Genomic DNA, 10,702 nt, shown 5'->3' with positions numbered 1-10,702 from the left:
CCACCTCTCCCAGTTAGAGCATCTCTAGAGATCCCGCAAAAACTCGCTGACCTGTAAACTCTAGCCATTTTGCGGGATCTCATGTTTTTTCGGTCCGAATAGATCCACTAATTGCCCAACCCATTAAAAAATTAGAAGTGGCCGGCAAAAACATCCCTCTGACGCTATATCTACGGGCCTGGCTAGGATTTAGGGTTACCAAACCCTATCCCTCCGTCGCAAAATCGCCAGCCCCGCTGTTAGCCATCCCGACCTCCAGCGTCAAATCTCCCTTAAATCCGCCGTTTTTCCTCAACCCCCATGGCCGGTGCTGCTCACGAGCGTGGCGGTCGTGGCACGTCGCCGCCGCGCAAGCTCACCCGGCACGACGCCGAGGTCGACAGCTCCAGCTGGCCCGCCATCGAGCCATGGCGGTCTGAGTAGGTGTGCGATCACAGCCGCCTCCCCCGTAGTGGTGGGTAGAGCCCGTGGGCCCGCTTTTACGAGCTCCACGATGTCCTTTTCCTGCACACCCTAAGGTGCCGGGAGGTGGATGTGGAGTTCTTAGCTGCGGAGCGCGTGGTGGCGGCCGGAGAAGAAGGCACCGCCTGCCGCAAAGGAGGATCAAGCTTATGCCCACGCGTGCCGCAAGTCGGCTCGACGTAGAAGTTCTACCTTGGCATCGATGATTGAGTCGGTCTCCCCTAGGTTTACTTTGTAGTATGAACTTTGTATTAGCTATGTACGAACTTGGGGTGTTTGATGAACTTTGTATCATGAACTGGTTTTTACATTTGTTGTACCTCCTGCAAAATCATTTTAGGCGGAATTATACCGGATTGCTAGAGATGCTTTTGTGGGTCTAAGAGCATCTCTAGCAGATCCCGCAAGCCAGACGCGCTACAAGAACATATCCCGCATATGATACAAATTTAAACAAACTATTTCGTGTTAAAAACATGTCGCCGGAGTTCATCAAATCAACATAGCATAGCATAGCATACGGGAGTTCACACACATAGCATAGGTAGTTTTTAGTACAAACCATAATTAAACATAACGGAAATTTAAAAACACATACCTTGAAGATCTACTCGTCGCCGGAGTCCTCGCTGGAGCCGTTGTCTCTACCGTGGTTCGGCGGAGGCTCGTTGCCATGCAGAGTGTTGTACGTCAGCATGGAGCAGAGGGTTGCCTGCAGAACTCCTTCAGGAGCGCCGGCACACCCGCGACCGCAGCTACATCTCCGGCCGTGGCGTCCTCCTTCGCGTTGAACCACGCGACCACCATCTCCCTATGGCGTTGTAGTGCCGGATCAAAGATGTCGCAGAGGTGACGGAAGTTGGCCCAACGCCGGCGCTGCGGGACTTGGCGCCACGCTTGCGCGCCGCCTCCCTCTGCTTGTCCGACACGGGAGGGCGGAGGCCGGAGCCGCCTGCCTTGTCGTCGTTCCTGCGCTTGTGGGTGATGAAGTCGTTGCGGCCGCCGCCTCCACCGCGGCACCCAAAGCCCCGGCGGTCGCCGAAACCCCTGCCGCCTCCACGCTCCGCACCCGCCGTCGCCATCGCCGTGAAGATCCGTTCGAGCAAACCGCGGCAAAACGCTGCCGAAGAGGGATGATTTGTGGCGGAGATGGAAAGGGAAGAAATGAGAGGGATACCCTAAATTGGCAAGTCATCAGCATATATACCCCGGATGTGAGGGCGGTTTACTGACCTCCCGTAAACCTTTTACGGCCAAGCCGTTTTTGCGGTATTTGCTCGGGCCGAATTTTTTGGGCGGTCCCATAAATCGGCCGGAAAAACGTTGTTCGCCGGGCCTTAAGGGATTCGTTAGAGATGCTCAAATCTTTGCTTCAGTAGACCCCTTTCCGGAATTTCTCAAAAAAAAAGTAGACCCCTTTCCGGTTACGCAAAAAAACTAGACCCCTTTCCATTTCCCTCTTCTACCCCTCAAAAAAGTAGAATCCCTCTTCTGCAGCCCTCTTCTACACCGCCGGTGAGGTCACACGGCCTCTCTCCCTCCCGGCACACTACCACAGGTCCGGCGCCTCCCTGTCCAAATCATGCATTCGAAGCTCGCCGCCTCGCCATGGCGCCCTCTGCAGTGGGGCGGCGTCGTCGGCGTGTCCCCGGACACCCACGCGCATTTCCGCCTCATCGACACCGCATCCCGCCGCCGCGCTCCACCTTGCGCCCTCCCTCCGCTTCCCGCCTCCGAACGCTCTCTCTGTAGGTATAGCTCCCAATCTCTCATCCAAATCGAACAATTAATACCGCCAAATGTTTTCTTCTGAGTGTGCGTATTATTTTTATCTTATCGTGCAAAATTACTAAATTAGTGACGAGGGGCATAGAGCAATCCAAAAGCAAGAAACATCCTTGAATCTAGAAATATATAGAAATAGATGAAGAGACCTCTCCTAGTATATGTTGTTACCTGATATCAAGCCCACAAAATCTCTGACCAGAATTTTACCTAGCTTTGCATTCGCAAGATCACAGTCCTCATCCTCTGACATGTACCTTAAACACAGCTCAACACTGTTATAGTTTTCCAGGTTGTTTCTACGTACAATGTATGTATAAACAAAATAATACATAGAATTTCTCAGTTGCAAGTTTTAAAATAGTTAACAAATGACTGTTTTTTTCAGGGAATTAACATGGCGTCAGTGCTACTGCTCGGTGTCGTTGCGGTCATGCTGCACCTAGCGTCTATATCAGCGGCACAACCTGACCGCGGATGCAGAACACATTGTGGTGATGTCGAGATCCCCTACCCATTCGGCATCAGTATTGGCTGTGCTATGGGCCAAGGCTTTGAGATCAACTGCAGCAGGTCCGTCGATGGAAATGACAAGCCGTTCCTTCTTGGACGGGAGATTGTAAGCATATCGCTGTCCCGTGGTCAATCCCGAGCTTTATCATGCATCCCATCATATTGCTACAATCCTAGTACAAGAACAATGGATAGCAAAGTTTGGGATTTTGAATTAAGTTGGCCTTATCGGTTCTCAAACGTGGACAACAAGTTCGTTACCATCGGTTGCAACACAATTGGGTACATCTACAAGACCAACGGCATGACGAGGGATGCAACAGGATGCGTATCGGTGTGTGGGAGCCCAGAAGACGTGACAAATGGCTCGTGCGTTGGTGTTGGCTGCTGCCAAAATGTTGTCCCCAAGGGCTTAATGGGCTACAATGTCTATTTCTATGATGTGGATTATGTCAATAAAACAAATAGTTGGTACTTCAACCCATGCAGCTATGCCGGCTTGGTGGAAACAGAGGCGTTTATCTTCAGCTCCGATTATGTAACAACTACAAGGTTCAATGATACCTACCACGGCCGCCAGCCGGTGGTGCTTGACTGGGTGATTGGAAATGCAACATGTGAGGCGGCACGCAGAAACATGTCTTCCTATGCGTGCCGTGGCGGGAACACCGTTTGTGTGGATTCGTCCAATGGCCCAGGGTATCGTTGCAACTGCTCCGTCGGATACCAAGGGAATCCTTACATCTCGGGCGGATGCACAGGCAAGTTCCTCCTTGCTCAGCATGGATCTTTAGTTCGTAGAATTTTTTTAGAGAAATCTAGAGAACGGATTTCTGCAATGGACAGATGTGTATAATAGTATAAAAAAAGTCCTTCTCAAGCATGCAGAAAATCTAAATAGAGAAAGGAAGTTCTTAACAACGAAGGTTGCAGATCAAGTTATATATGTATTACGTCCGTCCAAATTTTTTTGCCTTAGATTTGTCTAGATACAGATGTACTGTATCTAACAATAAAATGTGAATAGATACATCCGTATCTAGACAAAGCTAAGGCAAGAATTTTGGGACGGAGGGAGTATAATTTTGTTGTAGTAGATCAGTAGATGTATATGTAAATGGGAAAAAAATTAGAACCAACTGCCAAAAGAAGGGAAAAGGAGAACAAACAATTATACTAACAACCTATTGTACTCATCTCATAATGATCAGTTTGTTATAGTAGACTCGATGTTCATTCCACTAGAACTGCAACCCAGTTAACTGAAAAAAAAGTCTAGATAAGTGTCATTTTATTGTAATCTACTGATACTCCAATGTTCGTATCTGTTTATCTTTATTATATTATCTTCGAAATACTCAAGTGGGACAGGTATTTTGTTTGATTTTCACTGTAGATGTCAACGAATGCCAGCGCAGTCCAAGCCCCTGCCCTGAGTCTGCATCTTGCGAAAACATAGCGGGAGGTTACCATTGTTCATGTCCTTTTGGCAGCAATTTTTCAAATGAAACAAACACTTGCACCAACCGGTTTATAGGTAAACCACCAGAAGTTAGCGCTTTGCTTTATTCATCTTACATCCACTGATGCACCGTTTTAGATTCTGAAAAATGATCTCCGTGCTGTAACCTGGTAAATATTTTGTGTTTTAGTGAGAACAGCAGAGTTGTCACTGTTATACTCTGTTGTGTAATCTGGTAAATATTTTGTGTTTTGGCAGGAGCAGCAGAGTTGCCACTGTTATGCTCTGTCACAGACGGAATTTCTTTTTTGCTTTAACTTAGACTGGGACAAGGTGTTAGTCCTTTGATTCTAAAAAAACAAAACAATGCAATTGCAACTATCACTGGCAACAAACAAACAAAAGATAAGTAGTTACATAGAAAAAGGGAAACTTGTATGCCTCTAACTATTATGTATGCATACTTTTGTAGGAATTGTTATTGGACTAAGCTCTGGTATTGGAGTTCTGTTTCTTGCGTCAATTTCAGTTTTGTTGGTTCAGAAGTGGAAGAGAAGTACTAAAAGGCGAGTTCGGAAAGCACACTTCAGGAAAAATAACGGCCTTCTCTTGGAGCAATTGAACTCATCCGATGAAAGTGCCGCACATAGCAGCAAATTATTTTCCTTGGATGAGTTGGAAAAGGCAACGGATAATTTTGACTCCACGCGCATTCTAGGCCTCGGAGCGCATGGTACCGTTTACAAGGGGATTTTATCAGATCAACGTGTGGTGGCCATAAAGAAGTCCAAAATGGTCGATCAAATAGAGATTGATCAATTCGTGAACGAGCTTGCCATTTTGTCACAAATCCATCACCGAAACGTGGTAAAACTATATGGATGCTGCCTTGAGTCGGAGGTGCCTTTGCTTGTGTACGAGTTCATCTCTAGCGGCACGCTCTCTGAGCTTCTTCATGGTGACCACCTGAGTGCTAGAAGCTTGTTAACCTGGGACGATCGTATCAGAATCGCTAGCGAGGCGGCAAGCGCTATTGCTTACCTCCATTCCGCTGCTGCAACACCAATTTTTCATAGGGATGTGAAATCTGACAATATACTCTTGACGGATAACTTCACCGCAAAGGTTGCAGACTTTGGTGCTTCAAGATCCATTTCCATCGACGAAACTTGTGTGGTCACGGCAGTGCAGGGTACATTTGGATACTTGGATCCTGAATATTACCATACATGCCAACTGACTGAGAAGAGCGATGTTTACAGTTTTGGTGTGATAATCGCTGAGCTCCTTACTAGGAAGCAGCCAATCTTCCTCAATTCCAGGGGTGAAAAGCAGAACTTGTGCCACCACTTCCTTCAAAGGCTACAGGCTAACACTATGATGGAGATCGTCGATGTTCAAGTTCTCGAGGAAGGTAATGACAGGCAGATCAGTGAGATGGCCGCTCTTGCGAGGGCATGCTTGAGGCACAAAGGTGAGGAGAGGCCTACCATGAAAGAGGTGGAGCATAGACTGCAGCTCCTGAGAGGCAAGATGTCAATGAAGAAAAACCATGAGTTGGAGGTGGACACTGAAGCCGGGCCATTGTAACCGTCGAATTATTTCGCATATTTCACCATATGCTTGTTTTTTTGGACTGACTTACCTAGCTAGCCGAATTCAAATCAGACTCTTTTAGAACAATTTTTAGTATGTATCACGAATTGGATTGGTATATACCTATTTCAGTTGCAATTTACTGTATAATGCATTCGGACTCTGAAACCATAACCGACTTGGCCCTCCATATACCCGCCAGGTCGGAGTTTATTTTATTTTTTTGAAAACCACCTCATATTGATTAACCAAGATTGTTATTACAATCATTCATTATAAAATTCACCACGCGGGGCGGAACATTATTAACAAGAATACCATCCGTCTATTATCGAAACTAAACTTTGCAATCGTATGGGCCACAACATTAGCCGAACGATTAATCTTGGAGTATTTAAAATTATTTATAAGCTTTGATAAACTCCTCGCTTCCTTTTTCAAATCTGCCATTGGAGACATGTGTCCTAATTCATTTGCAAGGGACGCAACCACAAACGCACGGTCAATCTCCAAAATTATAGGATTGTGAAAGGTATTCCCTTCTTCCGGGTTTATTAGGCCTCTCAACATCACAAGCATGTCCTTTTTTTATAAGGCCTTGCTTTGGAAAGATGCATGCATGCAACCATTTCATTGGTTGTATTGAAAGCCATTATTATTGGTGCCATGGCTGGGAAATTAATACACTTCATGCATATTTTTTCATTGGCTGCATGCATGTGAGAGAGTGCATTGGGAGTGGAATGGAAGAATTAATGTGAGCAAATTACTTTGTGTCTTGGTCTAAGAGAAGTTGTCTTTAGGCCTAATAAACCCGGACGGAGGGAGTAATACCTATATATAGACCCGCAATGCATGCTCGGAGTTCCGCCTCCTCCACGCTTTTACAAAGCCCAATGTAATCCCAAGAAGAGACGAGGACCTTCCCCAAAGAGTCCCTGACCATCACACCCACACTTGCAGCGCTAATGCTCTTCACATTGCTTGCATCGACATTGATCTTAATATACTACCTCCGGTCCTTTTTACTCCGCATATTAGAGTTGTGTCAAGTCAAACTTTGTAAACTTTGATCAAATTTATATTAAAAAATATCAACATCTACAATATCAAATATATATACTATGAAACTACATTTCATAATGAATCTAATAATATTAATTTGACATTGTGAATGTTCATACTTTTTTCTATAAATTTGGTCAAAGTAGAGATGCTTTGACTTCAGACAAAACTTATATGCAGACTAAAAAGGACCGGAGGGAGTACTCCGAAGGAGGGGGTTGCCATAACACCTGAGTTTCCATATGATTAGGAACAATTTTTAATACAGACAACAGATCTTTACCTTTATTTTTGAGTCCACCTCTGGGCAGGATTGAATTGCGACAAATGACGACCAATAATTCTTCACAAAATTAGCTGAGGCCGAGACAAGTTCCTTCACCTTACCAAATATCAAGTCATTCCTCAAGTGCCAAGCTCTTCAGAAAAGGAAAATAATTTGGTTATGCAGAGTAGCATTCAATTGGTCCAAAAGAATAAGAAACCAATCAGACCCCGAATGCTTAAAAACCTCCTCTCCAGGAAGATCCCATATATTCCTCATTGTCATACGCAATGCATATGCCTTAGGGCACTTGACTAGCGCATGAAACTTATTTTCATCTTCCACTCCACAAATAAAACATGTACTAAGAGTGGCTTGGTGGTGCAGGACTCTGTTTACCTGGACGGCCAAGCTGTTCGTAGCGACACACAAAGCAAATATACGAATCTTCTGAGAAACATTGGCCTTCCAAATAATATCTCAAATCTTTCTCTCCCCCAACACCGCGTCACTATATTGCCCTTCATCTTCTTTACGTTCCTTTAAATTAAGCATAAGCATGTACGCGCTTTAACTAAGAATAAACCATTTTTCTCGAAATGCCAAGCTATAAAATCTGCTTCCCCTGACAACTAAAGACGTAGACTTAAAATCTCCTCTGCATTATGTGGATAAAATAAGTGCCTAACCAAATTCTAATCCCATCTCCTCGGTCCACTCAAAATTAAAGCAGACACCCATTTGATCTTGGTCCTGTTCTTTGCAGTAACCTTAAGACCAGAGATTCTTGGTAGCCAATTATCTCTTCAAATATTAATATTAAACCCATCACATACTCGCCAAATAACACTCGATTTAAGGAGGTCCAAACCATGCAGAATACCTTGCCAAGGAAGCGAAGTTGATTGTGGAAAAACAGTGTCAAGGATATGCCCCTGAGGATAATATTTCGCCTTCATCACCTTTGCGCATAAGGACTCGGGGTTAACCACCAATCTCCAAGCCTGCTTAGCTAGCAGAGCTTGGTTAAATAATCTGAGATCGCGGAAACCCATACCTCTCTCACCTTTAGGCCTAGTGAGTTTGTCCCAAGCCAACCAGTGAGTTTTCCTCCTATCCTCCTCGTCACCTGACCAAAAGTTCCTTATAATATGAGACAGCTCCTCACAAAGCTCTTAGAAATACCCATGGCATAAACTGGAAGAGACTGGAGAACTGATTTGATCAACTTTTCCTTCGCCCCACTAGATGCATATTTTTCAATCCAGTCCGATAAAATTTCAAGAGCTTTTTCTTTAGTTGATTCATGATCCCTGATCTCTGCCCATCGATGGAGTCCGGCATGGCCGATCTCGCCGCCCGCCTCACCAAGCGCCTCGCGGACGCGAACAGCGACCGCAACCTGGTCTTCTCGCCGCTCTCCATCCACGCCGTCCTCGCGCTCCTGGCCGCCGGCGCCGGCAGGGACACCCTGGAAGAGATCCTTCGAGTCCTGGGCGCACAGTCCCGCAGCGAGCTAGAGGCCTCCGTGGCGCTTCTCCGGGACGGGCCCCTTAGGGACAGATGGGAGTCCGGCGAGCCGAGCGTGGCGTTCGCGTGCGGCGTGTGGAGCGACCTGACGCAGCCGCTCAAGCAGGCCTACGTCGACGCCGTCGTCAGCAGTTACAAGGCCGATGCCGCCGCCGTCGACTTCCTAAGAGCTCCGGAGTAAGCGACGGCGCAGATCGACGCGTGGGCCGCGGCGGCCACGAGGAACCTCATCCGGTCCGCCGTCCCCCCGGGAGCCATAAACCAGGACACCAGGCTCGTGCTGGCCAACGCCATCTACTTCAGGGGCAAGTGGAGCCTGCCGTTCTACGAGCAGCGTTTTGACTTTCGGTTTGAGATTTTTTTTCGCCCCAAGCCGAGATGGCCGAATTTCGGTCATTTTCAAAAATTTCGATCAAAATTTGACCAAACTTTGACTAAAATTTGACCAAAATTTGTCAAATCGGACCAATTTCGGCCAAAGACAGATTTCGCCCCAGGCCGTGATGGCCGAAATTCGGCCGAAATCCGTTTTTTTCGGCCGAAAATGAAAACACAGTCTACGAGAGCTCGACCAAGAACAGGCCCTTCTACCGGCTGGACGGCACCGCCTCGACGTCCCTTTCATGTCGAACTACAACCGCCACTACATCGCCGAGCACGACGGGTTCAAGGTGCTCAAGCTGCGCTACAAGAGCAGCTCGCCGCCCTACACCAGCATGTGCATCTTCCTCCCGGACGCGTGCGACGGCCTGGGGAGCCTGCTGGAGAAGATGACGTCGTCGCCAGGCTTCCTGCGCGAGCACCTGCCGACGAGCATGGCCGTCGTCGTCGAGTTCGGGGTGCCCAAGTTCGAGCTCACCTTCGAGGGCAGCGTCACCGACGTGCTCAAAGACCTGGGGCTCGCTCTTCCTTTCGGCGAAGGCGCCAACCTCTCGGAGATGATGGAGGACATGCACGTGCAGGTGCAGGACGTCTTCCACAAGGCCGTCATCGAGGTGAACGAGGAAGGAATCAGAGCCGCCGCCGCCACGATGGCGTTCCCCGCTCCTGCGACGTGCTCTGCGCTCCGGCCGCCGGTGGTGGACTTCGTGGCGGACCACCCATTCGCCTACTGCATAGTCAAGGAGGGGTCGCACGCGGTCCTCTTTGCAGGGCATGTTGTCGACCCCGGCAATGGCCACGTTCAAGCGTGCGTTCTTCGATGATGGCCCGGGGTCGCCGGTGTTGCCAATTGTTCCGTTTGACTGCCCGACGACATACCCAGGACCGCCGTATAGAAACCTCACCTCACAAAATCCAGCATATCCACGACCACCAAAAATGCTAGACTCGCGGGGCCCCGTAAGGAGCTCAGCCTACGGATGGAAGTCACGGGATGAGGTGTTCTAAGTAGTCCTGGCCATGAGAAGTCCGGCCCGGCCCAACGCTGCTTCTGGGCCAGGCTCGGGCCTAGATTTTCAGCCCAATGGCCGGGCTCAGGCTCGTCGTTTTTGCGATTTCCTAAAAACCGGGCCCGATGGCCGGGCCCGGACCTGGGTTTTTTGCCTCGGGCTTGGCTAGGCCCGGCCTGAAGCCCGGCCCGGCCTGAGGTTTGGTCAGGTATAGTTCTAAGCTCGATTGATAACATTTTGTAATGGTTAGTCCTACACTTACGGGGCATATGGCACGGGGGAGAGGCTACATACTAACTTGTCGGCTCCTTATTAATCCCCCCCCCCCTAGAATTTCATTGGGGGCATCACCACTAACCAATGATGGATTTACGCTTCAGTCCGTAACTCCTTCCGTGTCAAAATAGTTCGTAAGTGTAGCATTTCCTTTTTGTAATACAAAGGGAAGGGAGAAAGTGGTGGATGCCTCAGGCAACATTGCACTAGTTTTTAAGCACTAGTAACCAGTGACAGAGGTAGGAACCATGGGCATGGTATTCATTGAAATTTGTTTGTACTAAATACCAACAATATACAGTAAATATAGCTACAATATACACACACATCACCAAATCTTTGGTATTCATGTGAAGA

The 10,702-nt window shown here is 47.8% G+C and overlaps 1 protein-coding gene and 1 pseudogene across 1 annotated transcript; both read left to right on the top strand.

Moving 5' to 3' along the window:
• The first annotated feature begins 2,644 nt into the window (after positions 1 to 2,644).
• Positions 2,645 to 5,923, top strand: LOC125510129 (wall-associated receptor kinase 5-like). Its single transcript, XM_048675219.2, has 3 exons — positions 2,645 to 3,521; positions 4,157 to 4,297; positions 4,695 to 5,923. Exons 1-3 carry the CDS (start codon positions 2,645 to 2,647, stop codon positions 5,810 to 5,812), a joined length of 2,136 nt encoding a protein of 711 aa, XP_048531176.2. The 3' UTR covers positions 5,813 to 5,923.
• Positions 5,924 to 8,474: 2,551 nt separating this feature from the next.
• Positions 8,475 to 10,067, top strand: LOC125556451 (putative serpin-Z8; annotated as a pseudogene).
• Positions 10,068 to 10,702: the final 635 nt, after the last annotated feature.

This window comes from Triticum urartu, chromosome 5A, assembly GCF_056163025.1.
Source record: "Triticum urartu cultivar PI428250 chromosome 5A, HENAU_Tu73, whole genome shotgun sequence".
Classification (NCBI taxonomy): domain Eukaryota; kingdom Viridiplantae; phylum Streptophyta; class Magnoliopsida; order Poales; family Poaceae; genus Triticum; species Triticum urartu.
Note: the sequence above shows the minus strand (reverse complement) of the source record. Positions and strands in the feature narration are given on the sequence as shown.

Excerpts from the sequence above, each read along its gene's own strand:
- LOC125510129 (XM_048675219.2), top strand. The coding sequence starts at position 2,645 with ATGGCGTCAGTGCTACTGCTCGGTGTCGTTGCGGTCATGCTGCACCTA. Across the intron at positions 3,522-4,156 it reads CATCTCGGGCGGATGCACAG|ATGTCAACGAATGCCAGCGC; the intron begins GCAAGTTCCTCC and ends TTTTCACTGTAG. Across the intron at positions 4,298-4,694 it reads TTGCACCAACCGGTTTATAG|GAATTGTTATTGGACTAAGC; the intron begins GTAAACCACCAG and ends ATACTTTTGTAG.